Raw genomic sequence first — 27,055 nt, forward strand, 5'->3', positions numbered from 1 at the left:
GACAGTCAATTGGGGTATGAGGTAAAGTTTCACTGCTGGAGAGGTTCAGAACCTCTGCAGTGGCCAAGAACATTGGATTAGAAAAGGTTACTTATTAATAAGAAATAATGCTGAACTTCCCTCTTAATATTTGATTAACCATCCAATCTGGAAAGTAAATGTTTTTAATAGTTTTTAAAACACATGTATTGAACAATTTAATAAAATGTAACATGAGCAAAAAAGGGGAAGCCACAACTTTTCAAGTGAAAGACTTCCCTCAAAACTCTAGTGTGGAGTACAGGTTTCTCTAAAATCTGGTAGGCACAAAACTAAGTACAAAAGGAGACTATAAATATTTGTAGTAGTGGATATTTTACTTTTATCACACCAGTAGATCTTACAAGGAGTGGAGGAAAATGGCAGCTCAGGGAATGAACCTTCAAATCATCAGTTTAGTACGTAAGAAACTGCTATATTTCATGCCTCTACAGCAACTGGCTCTGCCCAACTGGCCAGCATCACCCTTATGCATACAGAATGAATAGGCGTTATGGTTTGATGACATCTAGTGGTGCATTTGATACAAGACATTGTCCCACTCTAAAAAGACCAAGTTACTTAAGGTGTCCAGTTCTGACATATTGGCTCAACTATGGCCACCCCCTAACAAACAAAAAAAGTTCAAATGGGTCCAGCACTTGACCTTTAAACAGTTATTGAAATTTAACATAATTATGTGTTATACGTTGTTATTCTGATGGTTGACTCTCTTGTGACATCGGGACACTTAGGAGAACGAATATTAATGTTAGTAACACATGAACTTTATTTACAAGTATAAATGTCTGCTAGCCAATTAACCAGCCTTTAGAATCAGCAGTGAGCACAACGTTGTTTAATTTCTCCTTTACAAAAAGACCTCCTGGGTGCTAATAGCCAACTGTCCCAGTTAGTTATCTACTAAATTATACATACCAAGCCCATAGGCTGTATAAAATCTTTTAAAAAGAAATGTAAATGTTGGTCAGTCACCAAAGTCCATGCCTACAATTTAGGAGTGTAGGCTTTGGAATGCATACATCTAATAATATTACGGCATTTTCTCTCACTTTTAAGATACTATTTAAAAACTGATGCATCAACTAAAGCTTTAAGGAGGATTTACTGGTAAAATTCTGTATATAAGATGAGAACTTATCAATACTCACAGTACTTTCTGAGGTAGTTCTGTGGCATTAGCAGATCTTTCCCATTAAAACTATTCCTGGTGTCAAGAAATATATGTCAAAGAACAAAGAAAATTATTTACATTATTTATAAAATTATAAAAATTAATAAAAGTAATTAGACAAGCAGAAGGTAAAATCTGTTCAATCTCTTGTTTTATTTGTCAATCCAACATACATTTGCACTACAAAATAATCTCTCTTTAAAAAATGTCAGCATCTTTAGTGTGCCTAAATTAACTCAACACTTCATTCCCTTCTTTTCATGGAGTACGTAACACTTCTCACAGGCCAGTGAGAGCCCAGCAATAAGAGGAAGGAATTCTTCAAAGTCCAACTTATCATCTTTGTTGGTGTCCAAATCTTTCATGATGCAGTCAACAGTTGTTGGATTCTTCTGGTTCTGAAACAGTGTTAACAAGAGACATGTTCGGGGTGCAAAGTTCAAGAGTGATAATTTATAAGTGTAAAACTACCAGAACTGATGACAGAACTTAGATAGAAGACAGGAAATCCTTACTTTCAGGAAGGTAGGTAGCTCATTCTCAATTAATTTTTTTAGCTCTTTCTTGTTTAAGGTCTTTCCATCGCCATCTTCTTTGGCATATCGGTGGAATATTAAAATCAGAGATTCCATGGATTTCTCTAATTCAGTCATGGTTGCAGAGGAGGGTGCTGAAAAGAGAAGTAAATTCTATGGAAAATGTAGACTTGATTTTGCTTCACTATTCATACGTTACTTTGCCAAATAACAGTCTACATAAAGATAAGCAACAGATAAAAGTGGTCCTCTTCATCTATACAGAAATTTATAGGCTTAGAGCTCTATCTGCACCAGATAGAACACCAGAACACTAAAACCTTACTGTTTGTACCTGTTTGCCACTGTAAAACATAACTTCTTAATTTGAAGCAAAGCCACTTTAACTCAGGGCTGCACTCATGGAGTAGGTCACTGTAGGTTACAGTACATCCAAAACTAACACATTGTTAAGTGAGGATGTGGGTGTTGGTTGTGCTGGCACTCAAAGCAAATTCTTTTAGTATAAGAATCATTTTCTGGCACATAACCCAAAACCCTTATCTCATGAGTCCCACTCTGCCTTTTCCTTTAATTTAAATTATCCTGGACAGTTTTAGAAATGTAAACGTATTTATTAAAGTATTTTTACAATAAAAAGAAGAAAAGGGACATAACTGGGTAATAGAGGGTGCTCAACAGAAAAGTCCTATGTGATTCACCAGCTTTAGTCAGGCCCATAAACTTGCAAATGGTTTACAGAGTGAACCCAAACTATGAAAATATTTTAGCTTTTTGTACCCTTTAGGCCTCAAGCTACTTAAGGCATCTAAGATTAACATGTGTTAGCTGCATTAAGGCCACACGAAACAACAGTGAAAACAGAGAAGTGCATGTTAAAATATTTCTAGTGAACTTACCCGAACACAGAGAGGCTGAGAGAGAAAGATATTCAGTGGAAAGTTTGCCCAAGAACTTATGCTGAGCTACTAGGAAACGCCCATTGGGATGAGGGGGAGTAGGAGGAACACAGACACAAGAGGCAAGGGAGTTTAAAAAAAGCTATGCGCAATAATCATTTCAGCCCGTGTTTTTTCACAAGGCCCTGCAAGAGATGAGTTCAAAACTTTTTACTGTATGTAACACAGTGGTAACCCTATGATACTCGTTCATACTTGATGTAGTTTACCGATACATAAGAAGAAATGAAACTGTTAATTTTAATTCTAAGTAATGAAGTATTGAAGTTGTTCACTCCTTGAACATGCACATGCATTTAACTAAACAAGGTCAGATTGTTTCAGATTTCTGTGGATATGACCCACCAATGGAAGAAATAACATTACACTTACCACTGTAGTACACAGATAGATAGATGGATAGATAGATAGATAGATAGATAGATAGATGAGGTAGGTCGGGGTTGTGCAGGAAGGCTGACATAGCCAATGAAACACAATGAGAAGCTGAGTTGAGTACTTTTAAGCCACCTATTTTTACTCAAATATTGAATTTCTGTACTTCTGCCAGTTCTGAATAAAAATTATCCTCAAACAATACACATGGGTACAACAAAGCAAAATGACACAAAGCTGTTAATGTAAACTTCCTGTGGGGTGCTGAGACATAGTCAGTCAAGCATAGACCTTTATAAAGGACCTTAGTCAAGTTTTTCCGACAACATTCTCACTAACACACTAAGAGCTGCAGACGACATTTGGCAAATCATTACCTTTGTGCTTTAACTTTCTTCCTTAAACATTTAAATAAAACCATGATAAAGAAAATATAAAAATATGAAATTCTTTAGCATGGGAGCATATTTTTCTGAATATCTTCATCTCACACAGCAATTTCGCTCTCTAAATGTCTATTTTACTATTTTGTTTTTCTTAAAAAATATTATTAAAAAATATTTTGTGCAAGTCCATCCTCTGAGGGCAAAGAGTCAGCTGTCATTTGGTTAATGTGTCCAGTTTGTCAGAAAGCTATGATGTCTAACTGCCTCATCATACTAAAAATCCATTAGTTGACAGTTGAAGACAAACAAGCAGGCTGATTTATAAAAACAGGGTTTGACAGAAAACACAGATTCAAAGTCTTATATAAAGTTTAATACAAAATGAACTGAACAATAAAGCAACTTGATGTGCTGATGATCATACAAATAACTTGAAGGGGATGTATGAATCTCTTTGCCTCCATCCAGCCAGAATGCTGAAGTTATGTTGGAATGTACATAGCTGTTTTACTTTTTATGCTCTCACATAACCATGAATTTGAGATAACAGTATAAATAACTCGTTATAACAGGTACAAGCTTGTTGTGATGTTCCAAGGAATATTCCCCAACTAAATATTTTAAAAGCCTACAGAAATACCCCACATGTTATGGATTTTAAAAATGATTGACAAAATATGCAACTCCAATGTTGGACTGGCCATCAGCACCTGTGTGAATTGACTGGCTAACATGATTCAAGTGCATTTCAGATTCAGATTCATCAGTTCTTCCTCTTGCCTTTGCTGGCAGCCTTGGCTGGTGTTACTGCAGGGACAGCTGCTTGGTAGAGAGCGGCAGATACTTTGTTGATGTAGTACAAGGCGAAGAGGGAGAATATGAAGCTAGACAGAAAGAGAAACAACGGAAAGGAATTAAAATTTTAAATAAAATACTGTTAGAGATTAACCATTGTAACAAAATTATAGTGTGGCTTGAAAGTTTGTGAGCCCTTAAGAAAATGTTTTAACGCTACAATAAGTAAACCCTATTATACAAATGAGACAAAACAATTAGACTTATTCAAACCAGCTGCTGAAGACATAAAGAGGTACTGTCACTTACCATGTGGTGACACAGACACGGTGCACCAAACCAGAGGCAAACAATGACAGGCATAGGCACAACAGAACTGGAAGATGAGAAAATGAAAAATATAATTAGGAGCAAAACATGAATGATCGATAAAAGATCTGATATATAACCTATAAAATAGAATATGTTAATAAGATGGTAAATAAATACACAGAATCAATGACCAACTGTGCATTTAAAAGAGTTAACTCTTATTAAGGGGAGGGCAGTGTTGCATTGTTTAAACTTAGGTTAAAGGGCAACTCCACTCATTTTTAACTTGCTTTCTATCGCCTTACTTTATGGTGTAAATGTCCATTAAGGCTTGAAACTTCACTCTGCCTTCTCTATATTAAAATATTTTTGTGCTTCCAGCTAAAAACTTCTCCATATGACATAAACTGGATGAGTTTTTAATCTTCGGGAGCTCAGATGATATCATCTAAAAGAGTTTTGGAAAAGCAGACTGATTGTCATCACAACCTCCATAGTACGAGAAATGAGATGACATGATCAGAACTGAGGTTACTCTAAGTTATGTCATCTGGAGGCATTTTTCAGCTAGATTAAAATAGATATTTTAACATAGGGATTTCAGGAGGAAGTTTAATGGAATTCATTTACATGTACAACCCAAACTAGAGCCAATAGAAGTACGTTCAGTATCAGTGAAGGCATCCTTTAAATATTACATATATGAATGAATGCTCAGCGTAAGCTCAGCTTACACTTGAGAAGCATTAGGCTAAACAACATGTAAGCTAAAAATACACACTGTGGGCTATATAAGTTTGATTTAACCACTTACTCTCTGGGAATATCTTGGCCTGGAATCCTTTCCCAAAAATCAGGTTTTCCAGATTATTAAATGCCTGGAAAAAAGGTTAAGGGAGGAGGCCAATAATAGCTAGAAGTAAAGACATGCAACTCTGAATGAAAGGGATGTGAGCTATCTAACTACTGTATATCAAACAGTACATAAACATAATTACAAACAGAAATCGTTTAATATGTACAACTATTCAATTTTTCACCACCAAATTTTTCGCCACAAAAAGGATACAGTGAGAGAACAGATGAACAGAACTGAGCCCAGGAAACCTCCTAAGATGGTAAGCCACTCAGTAGATCCCAGCTGTTTACTGAACATCTGCATTCCCGCAAATACCAGCACTGACAGCAGACTGGAGAGAACTAGGGATGTGCCCGTGTTCACCGCTGCAAAACGCACAAATAAAGTATCATCAGTGTAATAAAAGAGGGCTACGATAACGTTACAGCTGACAAGACCCGTTCTGGGAAGATGGGACTTTATTTTATCTGATGTGGGATTTCAAAGACCCCAGCAGTTTAATATACACGTTTCAAAGGGTAAAATTGTCTGATTGTGCATGTGATGATCGTATATCTACAATTACTTGAGTCAAATATAGGCCATCTCATTTGATGTATTTTGCCGACCGAACTCTTTCTAACGTAACGTTAAGGCCACGTCAGTGTTCGCGCAGGGACGTTCCCGAGAGAAAGTTAGCATTATGCTATACAGCCGACATCAGCAGCCATAAAGCCAGGTAAATGCTCTGAATGCACTGTACAATCACACAGTATCTCCTATTTTGGGAGGACTAATGTAATAAAATTGCTGCTGGCATTAATAAAGTTACGTAGTAGTTACGCAGTAAAGTTACATTATACTTCTAGCCAAATGTTAGATAATTGCATTAGCTTGATCATACACTAACATTATATATCTTTGGAAATACATACACGTTTTATTAGACCACGTAAAGTAAAATCAATACATACCCATTGCCCAATTTGTAATTACTGTCTTTATAAGGAAAGGTGAATATGTTTATGTTCGCAAAAACAGCAAAATGTAGGAACAAAAAGCGACACAACCCGGTCTAAATGACTGGTGGAACCAGTGGACGGAAGCCGAAGTGGTTAACGTCATTTCATATACTCAAAATTGTACTACCTAATACATTACGAAATACTTCAAGGAAAGCTTTGTTTAAACTTTTGTATTTGAAAAAAATTCAAAATTTGAAAAAACAACCACATAACTTTTTTTACTTTCTTGTACAAGGAAACTGTAAAAAGTACAGTAGTTATTGACTTTCCATTTTGTCCATTTCTTCCACGTAATCTTATCATTATTATGAGTGATTTTAGTATATTGTGAATATTGGTTTTCCATCGGTTCATACAAAAAAAGCTGTGGCTGACAGAAATCCCAGAATACCACATAGACAACAAAAATAGACAAGTTAAAAATTCCTACAATCTGTACAATTTGACAACACATAGCATATTGAGATTTTACAAGCACATTTTGCAAAGAATAACAGACAACCAAATCAACGATGACAAAAAATAATTCATAATTGACTCTTAATAATAATAATATATATTTCTTAAAAAAACCAACTCATTACTGAAAAAAGAAAAATTAAACCAACTACAACATTAAAATGTTGCTTACAGTACACATGATTTTATCCATGATAATTCTATATTGATAATAGATTCATGATTTGACAACTTTATTGATCTCATAAGAAAATTGTATTGCCTTGTTAAAGCTGCTCCCCACTTCAAAGTAGAAAAAATAACTTTCAGCAAACAAAGACAATAAACAAATACAAACCCAGCTAGAGGAATAAAAATAAATGAAATAAAAAAAATAAATGAAATAAAAATCATACTAATTGTCCTTTTGGGGATGAGTTGAACGGGGGTGAGTTGAACAGTTTAATGGCCACTGGAAGAAAGGATCCCCTGTGGTGTTCTGTGGAGCACTTTATTGTGATCAGTCTTTGGCTGAAAGTGTTCCTCCGTGCAGCCAGCACGCAGTGGAGTGGGTGGGAGGAATTATCCAGGATTGAGAGGAGTTTTAACAACATTCTCCTCTCAGCCACAACACACAAAGGGTCCAGCTCCTCCCCCAGAACAGAACCAGCCCTCCTAAGGCACTGCCTTTGAACCAGTGGCTTGTACACAGGTAGGAGGTGGATCAGGTTGTGGTCAGACCTGCCGGGGTGGAGGGCAGAAGAGCTTTAGGTCCTCTTTAACATTTTAGTACATCAGGTCCAGTGTCTTCTCCCCCCTGGTGTGACAATACACATACTGTGTAAAGGTGGGGAGGGTCTTGGAGAGGGTTGCATGATTAATGTCATGGGAGATCATAAAGAGGGCATCAGGATGTCGGATCTGGAGTCTGGCTGCGACCGAGTGTATGACGTCACATGCACTTTCTGAGGAGGCAGAGGGAGGAATATAGACGGCAATCAATATGGTGTGAGGACTCACACAGGCATATAGTGGACGGAGTTCTATGTCCGGGAAACAGAGTCTTTCACAGTAGCATGACCAGTATGACACCACCTGTTGTTGATGTACATTATAAATTGAACAGTGACCTCTTCTGCACCTCCAGAAGGATGTTTCCTCAATACAATGTGCACTTATATAGGTTTTAGGTCTACCATTACACAGGTCTACTTTTATGCTTACAGTATATGTTGTCTTTTCAATCTGTATATTTATTGAACTTTAATATGTATATTTATTCTCATATATCTAATTGCATTTTGTTACATTTGTCTTACAGTGCACTGTTGTTGGGCAGAGTATCTACAACTTCATTGTAACCCTCCATGTTGCAATCACAAATACCACAGATTTCTGTATGTGAAAGACTCTGTATACCAGCAAATACCCACACTACACACCTGCAAATCAGTCACTCACTCATTGATTTTCAGTTAATTTCTTTGTGTAGCACAAACAGTTCACAGACCTCATCTAGCTGCAATATCCATATCTGTATCACAGTGATATAGATCCACATCCACTCTGTTTTATTGCATTTTACATCAGGGTTGTCTTTCATAATGGCTTCTTCTTTAGTCCAAAAACAGCTATAAACAGAAGAATTTCCAAAAAAGCAGGTAGCACACTAAGGGAGAAAGAGACAAAAGTAGAAATATTAACGACATGTGCTCATATATGTACTCTCGCTTGGCTCTTTACTACTGAATGCACATCAGCACACAAACACACCAACCTATGCAAACACAAACCTGCAGAGTGCAAAAATAACCCAATATGTCCAGCATTCCCACTTCTCAAAAACAAAGAATGACAATGATACCGCTGCACTGCAGTGGAGAGCCAGTGCTGGGTGAAATATGTCAGGGAAAAAAACAGTTTTGGAAAAATAAACACATAATGTTACATACATATACACTAACCTGCAAATGGCAAGGATCCACCAGTAGATGTCACACTCCCACTGCTCAAAAAAAAAGAAAAGCAAAGCCACTGAGGCACTGGCATGGAGTCCTGTTGCTAATGTAGGTGAATGGCAAAAACACAGGAGTTTTGAGTCATGGAATTGTAACTGAAGACTAGACTGACTGCTAATATAACTTATTTCTCTATTTAATCCCACAGCTTTGTCGCAGTTGCTGCCATTTCATCCCTTATCATTTTCTGTATGGTAGCACAATGTCAAAAATCTCACAAAAAGTTGCCAGGGACATGATTTTTTCCATTAAGACATATACAGTGTTGAGAGCCAGAGTTGACTGATGTCTTCCTATATTAGAATAAATAGCATTTTATAAGTATAAAGGATACACAGGACACCTTGACTGCAGTTGAACATGGATACTCCTGAAAAAAACCCAGCCAACTCTATAGCGAATAGGCCAAGGGTTACTGCCAATGCCACCACCAACCTGAAACAAAGAGACACATATGTAGAATGCGTGTATGTGTTAAAATTTTGATTTGTGTGTAACAATGTGGTATATGTTTATTAAAAGGTTTACTTACTTTCTGTCTTCATTTTCATATTGCTCCTGCGAGAAATCCAAAGGTAAGCAAGCCTTCACGTTGTTTTCCTATAAACCAAACGTTAAAAAACGGCAACGACATAGCATGTGTAATAATCACTAAACAATAATAAGCGTTACTTACCCTTGACCAAAATATAGTGATAACAATAACAAGGTGAGCTATGATGGTAAGAAACCGTGCAGGGACAAGGCTGCCGATAGCCGACATTCTAAGGCCACGAGTATTCCCGTGTAAGAACTACAATCATGTCCAGCAGCTATCCCATAGTTAAGTAACCGTGCTTTGCTAAGTTAGCGTTTATTTACAGTACAATCATCAAGATACCGTTATCCCAGTCGTAAGAAAAATAACCCGGTTTAGCAAACATGCAACCGCTTTACCGCTTATTTATATTTATCTAAAAAGAAGTCCAAATCTCACGTTGCTTCTGTTATCGCTAGAGACGGTTGCCACAACAACCGCCGATTTAGCGCAGACAGTATAGATTAAACCCTAACCCGGATGCGGACCAGATTTGAAAGAGGTCTGTTCACGTTTTCTGTTTTTCTGCGCAACACTGCCACCCAAAGGCAACACGGTAAAAAAAAAAGCCAAATTGCTCTTGGCTGGGCCACGAGCAATTTGGCTTTTAGGCTACGGAGGCACAACGAGAGTACATACATGCAAGAATATTTTCACCAACCCCTCCTGTATCAGTTTGTTTTTGGGACCTTATGGCGGAATCAAACACGGCGTAATGACATCTTCAGGTGTAGAAAATAAAATAGCCATTGCTGTAGCATATGTTAATTTTAAACGGTCATGTTTATTCTCCCGTGGTCAGTGCGGCTGCGATCGCGTATAGGCTCAGCTCCAGATTCCCCTCCCATCCTACGACGACCCGTTGATCCAGACAGACAGTACGGAATCAGCGTGTGCTCATCAGCACACAACCACCCAGAGCTTTATGTGTTGTAATGGTTCACTAGTCTAGGCCTTATCACTGACACAAGCAGCGCTCGACTCTGTCTTAGAAAGGGGGTCTAGTCACTGTGTTAGAGAGACACAGACATCGTTGAAGTATGGCAGAAGCGGACTTGCAAACCTTTACCTCCATCATGGACGCGCTGGTTCGCATTAGTGTGAGTATGATGCTCATTTTATAACAATATTTATGTCAACCATGTGTGCAATTTGAAACGACGAGGGTTACATGTCTTTTTGTCACCTAAGCTATATTTAATAACAGAATTTGGCCTTTTTCTCGTCGACTCCTGTGACTGCGCATAAAGCGTAAGTGGTGGAGGAATGTGAGGCATTTATACCTTTAGAAGATTTTTGGCATCTAGCCGAAATCAAAGGTATATAGGGTTCTCTTTTGCAAAGCTCTTGCACTGTCGGAGGACAGACTAGAAATGGCATACCCACTAAATCCAAATGCTGTATTTGATAAAGAAGTTGATGTTTGGTGATCATAATTAGTAGAATAATGACAGCGGTAGCTGAAAATGCGTGTTTTTGGGCCACACGATGAGAAGGCAGAGATGATGCGCGTTGTCATAGAAACGGGATGCTGAGTTTAGCTGAACAAGGCCTCCTCAGCCATAAACTGAGGAATGTATTTAAACTATTGATCACAACATTTTCCTCTTGGATAAAGGCGTGTACACTCAAAAAATATTGCTTTGACTCAAACAAAAAAACAGCTTGCGTCAAGCTTTTTGAGCCATGACAGTTTCTGGAGAAATTAAGTGGAAGCAATAAGCTACATTGCATTGAGGGAATTAGCGTTTCTTCTAGAAATAAATGCAATTTATGCAATTTATTTACCCACTTAATTACTGGCATGCTTTATGTATATGTATATACTAATATATATACTATATGTGGAGGAAGCTTTGTCTTGGTTAAAAAAATCTCAAATCCTATGTTATGTTTCTTTTTCTGGTAACATAGGTTCTTTAGCCTCTTCAGTAGAACTCAAAATACAGTGTGTCATCTGAGAAACCTATGACAGTGATGTGGAACACAAGTAAGTTAGATAGTTCCCTTATGCACAATGGTTGCTGTATTTTGGTCATAGCTTGTAGTGGGCTGGCCACTGATTAAGGCAATCACTTGCATGCCAAGGTCTTCTACAAAGTCTTCCATATCCTTGTAAAAGGGAAACAATAAAGTTAACATGTTAAAGATAATGACTTGGATAACAAGCTTTTAGACTGTCACCCTAAATGACTAGTTGTTCCAATAAGACCCTTTATTCTAATGTAAACTTCAGACCAACTTATACAAACAGACACACATTTCAAACTGGCTAAATTAACAGATTTCATCAATTAGCTTGAGAGAAAATACTCAGAAGTTATTTGCACCCAATTTCACAAAAATCAATAATGTACAGATGAGATTCACTCAATTTATTAGTATTATCTGACCAGCCTAGTAGTTTGTCATTGTATTTTCTTTTACAATTGTTTTTAGTGGAATTTGTTGTTATGTCTCATTGTCTACCATATAATAAATCATTGAAGAAAGGCCCAATATGAATACGTATTTGAATGAATACAGAGTGCAGAGAGCAGTTTTTGTGTTTCAATGTGGATTAAATTGTTCTAGATCGCTTGTATTAACTTACGTCAAACTTCATTAAAGGTCTTCATCTCTCCACGATAAGGACAGTGCATGGCTACCTCTTGGTGCATTTCAATTGTATTGTGCTAAGAAAAAAAATTGAAAAAAGGATCAGGAAAAAGCTCTATCACAGCACAATAAATCAAAATCAAATCCTAAACACCTCTACAATATTCATCCCATCTCCTGCAGCAGGTTTTGTAGAGAAACAAGCTAGAGAAGTCACTCTGTTTGAAAATTTGAAAAGGTAGCAATCTATGTGTACAACAGCAAATTTTAAACAAACCCTGATGCCTTAAGTGTAGTAAACTTTAGAAGAACAAAGGGCAGTTTATCAATCTTATCTACAAACCCAAGGCAAGTTAGTTTACATGACTAAAGACAACCGGCACTGTGTGTAGTAGGTAAACAGACTCTTTCAAGTTTGTCCTTTATCCATCAGACCACTAAAGCTACAGGCTACGAGACATTCCAATAATAGAAAATCTTTGTAAAGCAAATTATTCTTACCTTGAAAATGTCTTTTATATCCCTGTGCCTTGTACAGCAGGTCCTGTAACATTGTTTTGACTTCAAATATAGCATTCAACAGAGAATGAAATTGAGTTGCTATGTTTATTTTATTATGTTATCGTGACTTAAATTATATTTTACATTGAGGAATGCAAAAATGTGAGTTTACATGATAGCCAAAATTAAGTCGCTGTAATTACCAACATCAGTATTTCAACACAACTCATAAAAGTAAGTTTTTGAATTAAAAAGTCTATTTAAACCAAAAAAAAAATAGGATTTTAATCTTGGAAACATGCATTTTATTAAGTGGCAGTAACTGGTCCTCTGAACTGCTTTTTAGAGTGTATGTCCACTTATGGCTTATGACGCATGAGGTAATTCGATATGAAATACAGAAATGGAATGGTAAAAGCCAAGATGAAGCTAAGCTATCAGGGACAGCTATTTTTCCTCCATATTTGTTCTTCCTGTGCTTTGTATATCCAGCACATAACCAGTATTTGTAGCAGCTGCCCTTCCCACTCTTCACTCCTACACACAAAGTTCAGAATGTAAAGAGCATCTGATCCTTTACTTATACCAACCTTAGTCTGAATTCTTGTTTATCTCTCTTCCCTTTTCTCTAGTCCAACATGAAGAGCATGGAACAGGAGCTGTATTGCCCAGTGTGTGATGAGATAGTGAAGCAACCTATCCTTCTGCCCTGCCAGCACAGTGTGTGTCTGCTGTGTGCGGCTGAGGTGTTAGTACAAAGAGGTTATCCTCCTCCAGATCTCCCTCCAGAACCCAACTCACCAGCCTCCACACCCAACACCCGCTCCCCACGACAAGCACGCAGACCCACACCTAGGACCCCTGATCGCATGGAACGGGTCCTCAAAACAGGTGGGAAAAATATTTAATATTTCAAATAGCTCAGTAATGTTTTTGTTTTCAATGATCAGGAAAAGTGAATGGTCTCAAAATTAATTCAGCTTAGAGTGACATCATGATTTAATAATGCACAGATGATGGTGTATCAAAGATAGCCTTGCTGTAATGTCAGCAGCTTGCTTCAGAGCTTCATGTCTCGATCTCATGACTTATTTAACTGCATGTAGGTCAAGACTCATAGAAGCAGAGAGTTAAGAAAATGGGAAAGTCAGTAAGCATCTTTTGAGCAGGTGTTTTAATGCATGTGTGTGTGAGTGTATGTGTGTGTGTAAGAATGTCCTTTGCTGTGAACACACCTTTATTTATCACTGCATTCCATATATAGTAAATGAAGGACAAACTTGAGCTTTGCGTTTGCCTTTTCTCACCAGTCTATCTCTCGTGAATCCTTTATTAGCTGTCTCTCATACCCAGACAGATCTTCCATTCTAACACCCACATTTTTCCCTCTGTTTATTTATTCATTTCTCTTCGTCCTTCATGCCCTCTACACCTGTTTTAATCAACCAGTGTGTGGGACGTACCCAGGGCGAAGGCGGAAGGACGTGGCATCTTCCCCCATGCTGTTCCCATGTCCTACCTGTCAGCAGGATGTGGAGCTGGGGGAGAAAGGCCTGACGGAGTGCCTCCGCAACCTCACTCTGGAGCGAATTGTGGAGAGGTGTCCATACGCACAACCACCTTGAAATGCAGTATATATATAGTGCAGCAAATGTGTAGTGTTTTTAGTTTGTCTTATCATCATCAGATTATCAACAGAAATCAAAACAAAGTAATTAGTGATTGGAAACATTTCCTTTAACCAAAATTGCAGGGAATGAAGAAAGACAGCAAATAAAGGGGTTTAGTCAATACCACTTTATAAATGAGACAGGATGTCATTTGCTGGAAGGAGTTTCAATGATTAATCTTTCCTTTATCCCTGATCCATGGGTAAACCTAAGACCAGATTGCCGGAACAGCTCAAAAACTGCATTATATGGCAGCACTAACTCGGGTAATATGGTTATTTAATCAAAGTGTAGTTGAGCAAGTTTATATTGAAAAACTTCCCATTCCTCTTTAATCTCAATAATCTTCTCTTATAAGTTCAAATAGAGAAGATCAAAGTGAGAGGAGCTGTTTTTCAAACATTGAGAGAGAGGGTTTAGGGGGTAGACAGTTTCCCTGTTTCACACAAAGCAGTTTGATACAGTAAGTGCAGCTGCTCCGTCCCCAGGCAGTGGTTGTGTTGGTCAGGAAAGTGTGACGGTGCATGTTTTACTGCACAGGATGCACTAATAAGGCAGCTGCTGGTGATGTATCCAGGTCAAGCATTTAAAGAGTTGGACTCCTAACTACTGAAAAGGGAGCAGCGTGAACTTTGATGAGCTCAGTCTTTTTCTGTCTACAGTTTGAATACTCATTTAATGTTTTCTTGCTTTACTGTTGGAGAATTACCTTAGCCCTGCCTTTATCTCCCTCTCCCCCTGTCCGCCCCTAGGTACAGGCACACAGTAAGCCTAGGCAGTGTAGCCATCATGTGTGGTTTCTGTAAGCCTCCTCATTCTCTGGAGGCCACTAAAGGCTGCGCTGACTGCAAGTCTAACTTCTGCAATGAGTGTTTCAAACTTTACCATCCCTGGGGAACTCCTCGAGCTCAGCATGAACACATTCTACCCACCAACAACTTTAGGCCAAAGGTTTGTCTGTTTTTGTGTTTTCCACATGAGGTATGGTACAGTAGCTTATCTTTTACTGTCATTGTGCATCAATCCACCTTTGTATCTTAGGTGCTAACATGCACAGAGCATGAGCAGGAGAGGCTGCAGTGGTACTGTCGTAACTGCCAGAGGTTGCTGTGCCCACTTTGTAAGTTGCGACGTGTCCACCATGGGCACAAAATGTTGCCTATGGCACAGGCCTACCAGGCCCTAAAGGTCAGTTTGTCTGAAGTATGTTTGAATTGAGTAAGGGTCGATATGTTAACAGCTTCAAAGTGTTACCTTTTGTTTTGGTCTTGAAGGAGAAGATTGCCAAGGAAGTCAATTTCATCCTGGCTAACCAAGACACAATACAGAGCCAGATCACTCAACTGGAGGCTGCCATCAAACAGATGGAGGTGAACTACCTTAGCCTTTTGCTTTGTCTGTGTTCTCATTATTTTTGATAATTTGAATTTGTCATACACTATAATGTGCTCTGGAAAATAACTGATTAATTGTCTTTTACGCAACAGGTTAGAACTGAGTCAATGTTTCCTTTCCTTCCAAAAAAAAAAAAAAGACACACAAAAAACACTGTTGTTTTGAGGAAACTACTTTTTTGTTGTGCTGTAACACAAATCCCAAATCCCACGAATCCCAAGTCTTTCTCCTGCAACTTTACTGGAGCTACAACTGCAGATGAAGGGACAGGTAGTATTAATAGGCCCTCTAGAGGTCTAGCACACTAGCTTAATTGTACACTGCTGTGCTAAAAAACAGTGCCTTTGTGTCTGTTATTTCTAATCTGCCATTGTTTTTTAACTCATCACCAAGAATCAATCCACTTTGTCTGCTTCCCATTCTTTGGGTTCTCTCTCTGTCTGTCTCCAGGCAAACAGCGCAGTGGCTCTGCAGCAGCTGACGCACTGTATCCGGGAGCTGGGAGCAGCTGTAGCTGAGCGTCAGGGGGCATTGGCTCTCGGGCTGGAAGGATCTCGCAACCGGAGGGGGGAAGCCCTGTCTGCTCAGGTCTCAGAGAGGCAAGGTCTGCTGGAGAATGCAGGCCTAATGGCCTATACGCAGGAGCTGCTCAAAGAGTCTGATGCACCCTGCTTTGTACAGGCGGCCAGAGTCACTCACAATAGGTAGGCTACCTGCGGCAAACAAACACAGTACCTTTACAGACCTTTAAAGAATTATGTTCTCACTGTCTCCTCCTTCAGGCTGGTGAAGGCCATAGAAAACCTACAGTGCTTCACTTTTGCTGCTGATCCCTCCTTTAGACACTTTCACTTAGATGCATCCAAAGAGGTCAGGCTTATCAACAGCTTGGAGTTTATACGTGGTGAGCTTCTTTGTTTCTGTGTTTTAAATCATGTGGCTTGGTGACCAGTTAAAGTAACCATCATCTTTCCGTTGCTTTATTTCATCAACAGCCCCACTGGCTCCAGTTATTGACACTCAGAAGACGTTGGCTTATGACCAGCTGTTTTTGTGCTGGCGCCTCCCTCAGGACTCAGCCCCAGCTTGGCACTTCTCAGTCGAGTATCAGCGACGAGCAGGAGGAGCTGAAGCCACGTGGGGTGGCACCAGATCCCCTAATAGTGAAGCAGTGTGGCAGCGCCTGGATGAAGTCAGAGGGACTAGTGCTGTGGTTGACCGACTGCAGATGGACAGTGTGTACGTGCTCAGGGTGAGAGGCTGCAACAAAGCTGGGTTTGGAGAGTTTAGTGAGGAAGTTTACCTCCACACTCCACCTGCACCTGGTGAGATATTTTCAATGGTTACACAAAATTATTGTTATTATTATTATTTTTATAGTTATTTCACTGCAAAACTTCCAATTACTGCAAAATCAACAACAAATGAAGCTTTTCATCATTTCCAATGCAGCATCATTGAAATAATTGGCAAATATGTAGTATGCCTCGAGATTGGAATTTTGTTTTAAATTATCTGAACAGCATAGGTAATAAAAAAACATATTGGCTATTACAGTATTAAAACATTTATAGTAATTTTTAAATTGATTTACTAATCTTTATAATTCTTTTCTCTCAATTTCTTGATTTCCTCCATCCTCATTTTTTAAATTTTAGCTTCTGTACCATATCTTCCTTTTCTGTTCTGCAGTCCAGTCTCATCCCAGTCAGACTCTTTCTGCTTGTCTTTCTTGCTACAGGTCTGTTCATTTGCACTTTCAAAAACTCATTTTCTGTGTTGTCTATTATTTCTCTTGATATTATTCAACCTAGCCATCCCTTCACAAAACAACATTAAAACAAAAACTTCACTGGGAGATCAGCAGAATGTTATCTTTAATAGACCCCTTTTCCCTCGATCAGGCTCATATTTAGTGTTCTTATCCCTGTCCTTCTTATCTCTAGTTATACTGTGTTATCAGACTAGCTGTAGTTTGACTCTGTCCCTGCTTCAGGATCTAATCCTTCGTTAATCCTGAATTCTTTACTTTGCCTTCCTTGCCAACTCTTTCCTTCTTTACTCCTATCTCCTTACCTCTTCCTTCCTCCCAGTGCTGAGTTTCTCCTTAGATTCTCGCTGGGGTCTGCATGCTGACAGGTTGGCACTGGGTAGAGGCCAGACCTATGCTCGCAGTGTGCCAGGTCTCTCTCTCCTGCAGGCTGCCGACCGCACACTCACATCCTGCCACTTGACCTCTGACCTGCTGGTGGCCGACTTGGCTGTCACTCAAGGCAGACACTACTGGGCATGCTCCGTGGAGCCTGATTCCTACCTGGTAAAGGTGAGAGGGATGCTTGGTTATTTGTCTGTTACAAGGTGCTACATATAATGTAGAGAAGCATCTGCACCTTACATGCTAACACTAAATGATCCAAAGCTTTCTGTCATTCTGTTTCCCCTATGTTACAGGTGGGAGTAGGACAGGAGGCTAAACTACAAGAGTGGTTTCACCTCCCTCAGGATATGGCCAGCCCTCGGTAAAGGAACATTACCCTCAAAAATATAGAATTAAAAATTAATATAGACTTAAAGCTTCACAAAGCATTGTTTTATTACAATAAAAACGAGACACAGACAAAGAAATGCAGATATGTACAGAATGTACCTCTGTCATCTTCATTAGTAATGCTCTTGTTAAGGTAGGATTCCTCATATGCACCTTATATAGCGTAATAGGAGCGATGCCAGAATGTTTTCTATAGTTACAGTATTTTTTATTTATTTTTTTGTCCTATCGGCTTATCCCGTGAGTTCAGGGCGGAGGGTCCACAGCAGATCATTGTCTGCATGTTGATTTGGCACAAGTTTTACGCCGGATGCCCTTCCCGACACAACCCTCCCCAATTTCTACCGGGCACTGCAAAGCTGGGGATGGGAAAGGGCTGTTAGGGGTTCAGTGTCTTGCCCACAGACTATGTACTTTATACTTTATTGAAGATTTGACCACTTGGGGGCATTGGAACTACCTGTAAATACTGCACTGGTGTTATATTTGAAACAGCACAGTAAAGTTATGGCTTGTAAAATGAAAACCATGAGCTTGAAAAAAGAAAACTGCTAAAACTGGGGAATTGCAGAGTTGGGTGATATTCCCCTGTGGGTTCATCACTAAAGAGTGACCACTGCCACATTACATGTTGTCATTTATGAACTGTCAATAAAAGTTTGCATATAGTGAAGTAGATAATTTAAACTGTGTGCTACATGCTCGACTTGGATTTTATACAAGTAACAATAACATCAGAAGATCTTATTTACTTTATGATTTAAAAAAAATCCATTCTAATATTTAGCTGCATTCGACTGTGTTTCATGCACTCACAAGCTCTTTTTTTTCTTTTTCAACTTAACATTCTCCTCTTCTCTGCATCCCCCCCTAGATGTGACCCAGACAGTGGCCACGACAGCGGAGCTGAAGATGGCCAAGACTCACCTCCTTTCTGCTTTCTGACCATGGGCATGGGCAAGATCCTCCTTCCTCAAATACATGGTCACAGTCATTGCCAGGGGGACAGCCAGAGCCAAGGAGGAGGAAACTCCCACAGCAGCGGTCACAACAACCTGCGTCACCTTCATACCACTCCTCTTCCACCTCGTCTAGGAGTGTGTCTGGACTGTGACAAAGGACGTGTCACTTTCTACGATGCCCACTCGTTACGTATTCTGTGGGAAGGACACGTGGACTGTTCTGCTCCAGTGTGTCCGGCATTCTGCTTCATTGGTGGAGGTGCCCTGCAGCTGCAGGATCTTGTGGCCAATCGGACCATCGAAGAGCCAGCGCCACGGAGGGTAACCATCCAAACACGCGCAACAAATCTCAGTAAATAGCAGTTTATCAGCCCAGTTCACTCAGCGATTAAAGGTAGTCTCATATCTGTCACCGCCTGATGTAAGATGATGATTCATTGCCTTGATTTTGTCAGTCTTCAATACTTGACTTACTTGTTCTTGGACATATTCAAATTTTTCTAGATTCATGCATTTGCACTTGGTCTAAGAATATCTCTCCTGTGGTTTTATTTATTTTTACTGCTTTCTCCTGTATTTTGCAATTATCCTTTGGAAATTGTGGCTGAAGCAATTTTAGACTATGCAGAATTTTGTTTACAGGATGCATCAAACACCTTTAACGGGTTAACATAACAGGTTAAGAAGATCGGTTTGCAGTGTATGAAAACATATCTGCCCTCCTTTTACACCTATTTTGATTTGACCCAGAATGATTAGACAACAAAAGTTGCATGCAAGTGTAACTAGGATGCATAATTTACATATATATGCAGATAACAGACTTTCACCTTGTTAAAACCCCTCAGATGTACTGTATGTCTTTTTTCTATCCTAATTTTTTTATGTGGCCTCAACAATTGTTACAAATGTGAATATACAGTAATGCAGTAATAGAATATGAATATTCTTTGTTCGTTGAATTGTAAAGTTCAGCTGGCTCACATCAGGATAACGTGTCTCTGTGGTATTTCGCAGTCTCGGTGGGTATTTTATGTAGTTGCTGTTTTGCATTTTAAAAGGAGTTGTATGGTATTTAGGCTGTGTAAACACACTCACTGGTGTTTTCAGATTACAATAGCAATCACAGTAAAATGGTTCAGAGGAATTATTTTTGTCATCATGCTGGTTGACTAATGAACATGTTTCAGTGATTTGCATTTTGATAAAAGTTAAAAAAGTTGATGGCCTACATCTCCAGTTTAAAACTGTGGTATTTGAGTGAATTGCACATACATATTAATGAACACTTGGAGGACATTATTGAATGGCAAGGTAACCAGCTGAACAATGTCTGTTTTATGAGCTCTGGTTGATTTCAATTTGACTTTTTCTTCTTTAGCTTTTGTTTTTCCTACAACAACTGATAATACTTAATGTACTTCAGACTAAGCTGATTGAGAGTTATGTTTGGGAAATGCAATAGCTCAGATGTATATCATTTTAAAGCAACATATTGTTTTTATTCTATTTCAGAATCAACTGGCTCCGACTGTATTTTCATATATAGTGTGATTTTCTGATGTGTATGTGTGTTTGTGAGAGCTCTAGCATGTGACTTTCATGCTTTCTGTTTTGTGCGTGTGTGTTTGTGTGTTTGAGTGTTTACTTGTGTTACAGCACTGCAAATGACTTCACATGTAGCAGATCAAAAATCAGAATCTCCTAATTTAGACTTTGCTCACAGAATGTTTCTATCGTGTCATGAGAAAAAACAATAAATGACAGATAACTGCAGTGAACTGTAAAATCGATTACTTTGTGTGAAATACTAACCACACTAGAAGCTGTAAAGTAAACTATAAAATATTTGTGTTTGTAGTTTCTTTCTTAATTTCTTTTTACTCTTGTAAAAGTAAATCTGTTTGGTGGCTGTTTATGAGAACTCATATCCTAATTGTTTAATCTTTTGTTTTATCCTAATACAGTTAAGGCAGAACTTTTTAGTTAGTGTATCTTATCCTGTTTTGTAGTTCTTTTTCTATTATTTTAAACATTTTTCTAATACACACTGGCTATGATACAAAACTCCCAAAAGTTCATTGTAAACCTATTTTATTTTCATCACAGCTGTCATGTCAACACCCAGTCCTTGTTAGCCAAGTGTTTTCAGTCAAATGCAGCTGTTGGTTTAATTGTCACGTGTTATTAAGTTGTCACATTTTGACTTATTATGACAAACAGCAGAACAGGACTCCTTTTGGGATTACAAAAACGGACTCTCTTTGTTTCAATGTCACGGAAAATCCAGTGCATCTGTGAGTGTGTGGTGGCAGTTTGCATGTAAAGGCAAGCGTTCCCTTAATCACTCAAGTGTGCCAAAGCTGCTTGAACAGGTAAAGTGGATCTTTTGTGCCACAGGGTTTAAATGTAATAATCCATTTCTGTTTGAAACAAGGGCACACCTTGGGAAACCTGACAAGAGAAACAAGTGGACTCGAAGCTCCACATCTGTTTTATATTTGAACAGAAGTTCAGGTTCAGGAGATAACCAGTTGAAGTAGTGGCCAGGACTTTGTAAACAAGCTTTTATCATGCAGACATTGAAATTCCACAAATGTAAGAGAGTTAAATATTGTGTAACACCAAAATGTTTGTGCATTTCTCATTGGCTTTTCACTTGAACAGGAGGCACGCTAGTGGAGTAGTTCCAAGGTTCCTGGTTTGAATCTATTTGCCTGCTGTGGTCTCTGTGTGGAGTTTGCATGTTCTCCCCATGCTTGTGTGGGTTTCCTCCAGGTCCAAAGACATACATGTTAGGTTAACTGGTGACTCTAAATTGCCCATAGGTGTGAATGTGAGTGTGACTGGTCAATTATGTTCCTCTGTGTTGGCCCTGAGATTGACTGGAGACCAGTCAACATGTGCCCCGCCTCTCACCCATTGCCAGTTGGAATTGGCTCCAGCACCCCGCGACCCTAAACAGCATAAGCATTTAAGATAATGCATTGATGGATGAGTTTTTAAATAAACATGGAACTCTCTGTTTGTACGACCTGCTGCAGGAGTTGGCATTATTACAAATTTATCACTGGGGGGCGACATTGTACTTTAATTTCCTTTTTGTTTTTTGTTCTAAGGGGTTTGTCAGCAACAGGTGTACAATGTGTCAACACTGTGATTACATGGCACATAATACATGCTAAGAGCTTTGAGCTACTGCTTGGATCAACCTTTGTTCAAGTTACTGTGTTACACCTCGAAAAATATCTCTTTGTTTATCTTTAAATCAAATTTCAGTTACAATTAGCCAATACTGACTAATGTTCATCTTCAGTCTCTGAGAGGACTCAAACTCATGTTAGTCTTACATATTAGTTACAGTTGTATTTATACCACAGACACCAAAGGTGACACTCTACAGCAGAAAGGGAAAGAAAAGTAATAATATATAATTTTACTATTTTCTAGTATCATTAGTTCAATCTTTTCAGAAATCCTTTTACTATTTAATTGTGATCAGTAGATGTGCCTTTGAAAAAAGAAATTTTCTCTTTTGTCCTAATCCACATCCACAGGGCTCTGTTTCCAGTGTGGTTGCATCATCTCTTAGTTACAGCTCAGTTCAGTTTACTCATGTTTACCTGACAAAACTCCTCCCTACAAAAGTTAAATCAGGGTTTGTCTCGGAGTTTGCACGCAAGTATGTTGTTGTGAAATTCACTAAAATTTTCCACTGAATTTCTGTCTAAGACAGTTTAAAAGTTGTGATGAACAGCTGTCTGATGATGAAAAGATGAGACATTAAACTAGATGAGTAAGAAACTAAGCTACAGTATTTGTAAATTACGGGAAAAACATTTTGAAATAATTTAGGTTCCTTGAATCTTAAAGTTGTAAAAGACGCTTATGGGTGATTAGGGAACTAAAAGTCAAAAAGCACATCACCTATATTGTTTTTCTTTGAATATTTCATATTTTCAAAAACAAACATAGATGTTTGAGTTACTGCATCTACAAACTACTGCATCCAATAGCCAGTAATGCTCTATTTCATGTGTTTGGGGTGATTCAAGCAACCCGATAAAAATGCAGAATAGGTTCCACACCAATCAGGAGTAGCAAACTTAAAAATGTGCATACAGTGCAGGACGCTGCGGAAATGTTTGCTAATGCAAGCACAGACTCCAAGTCCCCTGAACAGCTGCGTCTCCAGTCTTTCCTCAGCACCTCTACACATCACAGTGAATGTCTATGTTTTGCACACAGACACACACTATCCCCTACTGTAACAGCCCCAAGTACACTACAAGTTCCAACAGTGGTCTGCACTGTGTCCAAAAGAAAAAGAAAAAAAAAATCTGTAAAACTGTCAAACACAAAAGCTCTCCGCCACTGGCATAAGTTGTACACATTACCAAAAAACATTTTTTGTATGACATTGTACTGACACCTACACACACCCACTCAATCAAATCAAAATCCACTTTACACGCTTGCTATTCATAACAGTTCCAAATCCACAATTCCAAACACATGCACGCACACAAATCTGCCACATGTGTGTATTCTGGAAGAATGCCAAAGTGAGCATGCAAGCTCAGACTGGACCACATCCCCTCAGGCTCTGTGAGTATTTAAGTGTGTGTATGTGTGTGTGTTTGTGTGTGTGTGTCATTTTTAGATATGAAAAACATTAGCTCTTCGTAAAGTTCTAATTATATTCTCAACAAGAATAACCTGCTTTTTGGCTGTGATCACTACTTAAGTATATGAAATAAATAATGACGAAGTAAAAAATTGTTGAAACCAGGAAAACTTTAATAATATGAGTTTTCTTTAACACTGCGAATGACATGTTATGATGTTATTGTTTGGTCCACTGGAGTCAGGCCCAGTTATTGGATCTTTAAGTAAAATCTCCTTGTATAACAGTATCCCTGACATATTGTTTATATCAAAGATGAAATATGCTCATCCATGCTGACAGCTTAATGACTTGGTGTGCACATATCAGTTGCCATTGTGAAGATGATAGAAGGAAAAGGCAGAAGAGAAGGAGGAAGGAGGAGGGCGCAAATGAATTTGGATGACAGGACACACATTCAGACCCTTAGGACACACTGGAGGTTTTGCCTGTTAATCTATTTCCAGCAGAAGTACAGAGCAAAGGTCTTTCAGCACCAACTGGCACCAGTAAAGTAGCTGAAGAGCCACATTTTTGCATTTGTGATTGTGAGGGTTTGTATGAGTAAGGTGGTCCTTTTGTGTTACCAACAAAGCATGCTTTAAGTTCTTGTAAGTCGTACAGCTGTGTGACCTCCAGGCTATGAGGAGAAAAGTGCTGATTACAAAATCAAAACAAAGGTGGAGAAGCATGTAAAACTGGGAATAGAAAGTCATTTGCTGCTTCCTGCACATGGTTCCCCATAAATAACTACAGCACCAACTGCATTCTCCAACAAAGAAGTGCATAAAGATACATGTACAGTAATAAAAACCTAAGACAGAAAGCTTCAACATGTTAATTGGGTGACTTTATGTGTTTATATGTTGTGCTCTGCCCATCAACTCTCCGTTTTTTCCTAGGTGAGACAGCTTCTGGGCCTCATTCTCCTTTGCTTGTAAACTCAATATAAATCTCAGATTGGCTGACAGCTTGACTAGGCAGGTCTGATTATCACTGCAGATGATCGCAGTGTACACAACATGGCAGCCAAATGTATGATTATTGTATAAATGTCAGAGCGGGACTGTGAGGCCTCTGAGTTTTTTTAAGACGTGATGGTGAAGCAAGAGATTAACTAAAGGAAGGAGATGACACGAATAGGACCCATGATTTTTGGAAAAGATAAACAGCGAAAAAGAGACAAATAAGATGGTAATGTTGAAAAAGAGAAAAAAGCATAGTGGAGAATGGGAATATTTAGAAAAACAAGTCAAGGAGCGTGTGCGTTTGTGTGTCTCTTTTTGCAGGGGGGGAGTGGGAAGAGAGGCTGACAGGAAAACTCATAGAGGCACATTCCTTCATATCCTCTTGTTCTCTTCAAAACAGCAGCTGGGACAGGTGTGCTTTTACTGAAGGTAGAAAGTGCACAGGCTGCTAACTGCCTCCCAGTGTGGTGTGGGTGTGTGTGTTTATGTGCTGAGTATGCACACTGTCCCGTTGCAGACTGCATGTTAGCAGAGACTTTGTTGTGTGTAATTATGGTGGAAACAAAACCCGTACATCAGAATTCGCCCATAATGACAAAAAAATATACATCTGGATGCACACATGGTGTTTGAGGAGGAGAGAAGACTGGACGTGTCTCTTACAAAGACAACGTCTAACAAATACTGTACATACAATATGTATGCACCTAAATAATGTGTGCAAAAGTATAAGAGTCACGTTGTGTGTGTTTATGGTATTTAAGGAGACAGTCTCCACTTCAGGAAACAGAGGGATCCTGTTTGTGAGTTGTACTCATTGTTCTGCTGATTACCACCCCACCATCACCTCTACTCCACCAGACACACTCAGATACAAAACACAAGCCTCATGTTACTATTTGGCTCTTGACCAAAGATGCTTTGATTTCCTGCTGAACACTTAACATGTGTCTGCTCAGTCTATCTGACTCCATGCATTGTCCCCTCACACTTTATTGATGTGTCTTTTCACCTAAAGAATAGACAACACCCAATACTCCTTTATCTCCTGGACTCATCACTTACTCATTTTTCTTACAACCAAAGCCCCCACTCACCCATCCCTCGCCTTCCTTTTCCTTCTAAATGACTAATTTCAATTCGTAAAACTATTCTATCTCAGACTCTATGTAGTTAGAACTCACTGGCTGATTGCTAGTCTAGTGTCGACCTGAAGACTCTGATTCACACTGCTGTACTACCCTGTTTTTAATATACATTATTATTACTGAGCAAAATATTTAACTCTTAGTATTTCTTAATTTTATTCCTAAGTTTATCTTTTTTATTAATTCTGTCTGCTTTCTCATCTTGTTGTTTGGCTTTACAGTTGTTCTGTGGCTCAGTACACCAGCTTTAACCCAAAAATCTCCTAACTAACTACTGGTTGAATCACCATAAGCTTTTATACATCCCTGCTACCAAGAGGATAAAGCATACACACTTAAAGTTATCCCCTGGCCTTTACTCACTATGAGGTATCCAATCAGAATCCTACATGGTCGAAGCCTACTGAGTCTGGCGATGCCCTGATTGTAGCAACATCAGCAACATAAAATTTTCCTTTAAGGCTTCTGTAAGTTAAATTCTTAGATATTTGATGGGTTACTGTAAAAAAACAACATTCTTAACCTTTTCCATGTAAGGAATTTAGGTAATTTGGTCATTTCTGGCATTTACATTTAATACAATCATCTGATGAACCAATGTGGCTGTAGAACTAACATGTGAGTACACAAATATGGCAAATTGTGACAGTGCACATGGTAAACATTATTCATGCTAAACAGCCTTTAACAATACTGATATGTTTAGCTCCATGTCCTGCTGTACCTACATACAGCTTGCTGCTGGCGTGGCTCCACACTTACTAAACTTTTATGATTATACAAAGAAACTTAAATGTATCTTGGAGGTCTTCTACTTTTGTCCTTGGTTTACTGTCTCATTTATAAATTTTTCTTCTGCCTGCTCCTCTCCTACTGAAAAAAAATACCCTTTTTTGCTTTTCTCTTTTTTAACTGTAGCTCATTTATCTCCCACGTCCAGTCCCCTCAGCTTAGCCTTTCTCATACTCAATTCCATCACAATACAGTGTTGTGTCTGTGTGTTCTCTGTCAGAGGGAGGCTCTTTGAGCTCAGGAAGAGGCCAATGTAGCGCACACACATGGGATGAGAACCTTTGGCGTGGCCTTTCCCACCACTGCCCTCTCTGTATCAACATACTCACACAAAC

The 27,055-nt window shown here is 38.8% G+C and overlaps 4 protein-coding genes across 7 annotated transcripts; 1 reads left to right on the plus strand and 3 right to left on the minus strand.

The window, feature by feature from the left end:
- Positions 1 to 1,347: 1,347 nt before the first annotated feature.
- s100a10b (S100 calcium binding protein A10b) lies at positions 1,348 to 2,795 on the minus strand. Its single transcript, XM_067510452.1, has 3 exons — positions 2,649 to 2,795; positions 1,729 to 1,883; positions 1,348 to 1,611 (listed from the first exon to the last, which is right to left on the minus strand). The coding sequence occupies exons 2-3, from the start codon at positions 1,864 to 1,866 to the stop codon at positions 1,450 to 1,452; spliced, it is 300 nt and encodes a 99-aa protein (XP_067366553.1). The 5' UTR covers positions 1,867 to 1,883; positions 2,649 to 2,795; the 3' UTR covers positions 1,348 to 1,449.
- A 1,032-nt stretch (positions 2,796 to 3,827) lies between these two features.
- On the minus strand, positions 3,828 to 6,524 carry krtcap2 (keratinocyte associated protein 2). The gene is made up of 5 exons (XM_067510448.1): positions 6,389 to 6,524; positions 5,646 to 5,800; positions 5,391 to 5,454; positions 4,574 to 4,640; positions 3,828 to 4,353 (listed from the first exon to the last, which is right to left on the minus strand). Exons 1-5 carry the CDS (start codon positions 6,390 to 6,392, stop codon positions 4,233 to 4,235), a joined length of 411 nt encoding a protein of 136 aa, XP_067366549.1. The 5' UTR covers positions 6,393 to 6,524; the 3' UTR covers positions 3,828 to 4,232.
- Positions 6,525 to 6,593: 69 nt separating this feature from the next.
- LOC137130368 (transmembrane protein 107-like) lies at positions 6,594 to 10,010 on the minus strand. 2 transcript variants are annotated; one of them, XM_067510447.1, is made up of 6 exons: positions 9,572 to 10,010; positions 9,428 to 9,495; positions 9,230 to 9,330; positions 8,671 to 8,767; positions 8,388 to 8,546; positions 6,594 to 7,842 (listed from the first exon to the last, which is right to left on the minus strand). In XM_067510447.1, the coding sequence occupies exons 1-5, from the start codon at positions 9,656 to 9,658 to the stop codon at positions 8,477 to 8,479; spliced, it is 423 nt and encodes a 140-aa protein (XP_067366548.1). In that variant the 5' UTR covers positions 9,659 to 10,010; the 3' UTR covers positions 6,594 to 7,842; positions 8,388 to 8,476. The 2 variants fall into 2 exon arrangements, with proteins under 2 accessions (XP_067366548.1, XP_067366547.1); XM_067510446.1 differs by lacking the exon at positions 8,671 to 8,767 and adding an exon at positions 8,842 to 8,938 and having other exon boundaries at positions 9,572 to 10,005.
- A 67-nt stretch (positions 10,011 to 10,077) lies between these two features.
- Positions 10,078 to 20,996, plus strand: trim46a (tripartite motif containing 46a). Of its 3 annotated transcripts, XM_067510443.1 has the most exons (12): positions 10,078 to 10,572; positions 13,204 to 13,462; positions 14,021 to 14,171; positions 14,994 to 15,192; positions 15,283 to 15,429; positions 15,516 to 15,611; positions 16,087 to 16,340; positions 16,419 to 16,540; positions 16,632 to 16,961; positions 17,730 to 17,959; positions 18,088 to 18,155; positions 19,059 to 20,996. In XM_067510443.1, exons 1-12 carry the CDS (start codon positions 10,513 to 10,515, stop codon positions 19,504 to 19,506), a joined length of 2,364 nt encoding a protein of 787 aa, XP_067366544.1. In that variant the 5' UTR covers positions 10,078 to 10,512; the 3' UTR covers positions 19,507 to 20,996. The 3 variants fall into 3 exon arrangements, with proteins under 3 accessions (XP_067366544.1, XP_067366545.1, XP_067366546.1); XM_067510444.1 differs by lacking the exon at positions 15,283 to 15,429; XM_067510445.1 differs by lacking the exons at positions 18,088 to 18,155; positions 19,059 to 20,996 and adding an exon at positions 17,295 to 17,377 and having other exon boundaries at positions 17,730 to 17,868.
- The last annotated feature ends 6,059 nt before the right edge of the window (positions 20,997 to 27,055 follow it).

Source organism: Channa argus, chromosome 7 (genome assembly GCF_033026475.1).
Source record: "Channa argus isolate prfri chromosome 7, Channa argus male v1.0, whole genome shotgun sequence".
Lineage (NCBI taxonomy): Eukaryota > Metazoa > Chordata > Actinopteri > Anabantiformes > Channidae > Channa > Channa argus.

Excerpts from the sequence above, each read along its gene's own strand:
- s100a10b (XM_067510452.1), bottom strand. The coding sequence starts at position 1,866 with ATGACTGAATTAGAGAAATCCATGGAATCTCTGATTTTAATATTCCAC. Across the intron at positions 1,612-1,728 it reads AGCTACCTACCTTCCTGAAA|AACCAGAAGAATCCAACAAC; the intron begins GTAAGGATTTCC and ends ACACTGTTTCAG.
- krtcap2 (XM_067510448.1), bottom strand. Across the intron at positions 5,455-5,645 it reads TGTTCATCTGTTCTCTCACT|GCATTTAATAATCTGGAAAA; the intron begins GTATCCTTTTTG and ends CCTTTTTTCCAG. Across the intron at positions 4,354-4,573 it reads CGTGTCTGTGTCACCACATG|CTTCATATTCTCCCTCTTCG; the intron begins GTAAGTGACAGT and ends CTTTCTGTCTAG.
- LOC137130368 (XM_067510447.1), bottom strand. The coding sequence starts at position 9,658 with ATGTCGGCTATCGGCAGCCTTGTCCCTGCACGGTTTCTTACCATCATA. Across the intron at positions 8,768-9,229 it reads CTGCAGTCAAGGTGTCCTGT|CACTGGCTCTCCACTGCAGT; the intron begins GTATCCTTTATA and ends TATTTCACCCAG. Across the intron at positions 8,547-8,670 it reads GTTATTTTTGCACTCTGCAG|TGTGCTACCTGCTTTTTTGG; the intron begins GTTTGTGTTTGC and ends TTTCTCCCTTAG.
- trim46a (XM_067510443.1), top strand. The coding sequence starts at position 10,513 with ATGGCAGAAGCGGACTTGCAAACCTTTACCTCCATCATGGACGCGCTG. Across the intron at positions 15,193-15,282 it reads CCAACAACTTTAGGCCAAAG|GTGCTAACATGCACAGAGCA; the intron begins GTTTGTCTGTTT and ends TTTGTATCTTAG. Across the intron at positions 15,612-16,086 it reads CTGCCATCAAACAGATGGAG|GCAAACAGCGCAGTGGCTCT; the intron begins GTGAACTACCTT and ends GTCTGTCTCCAG.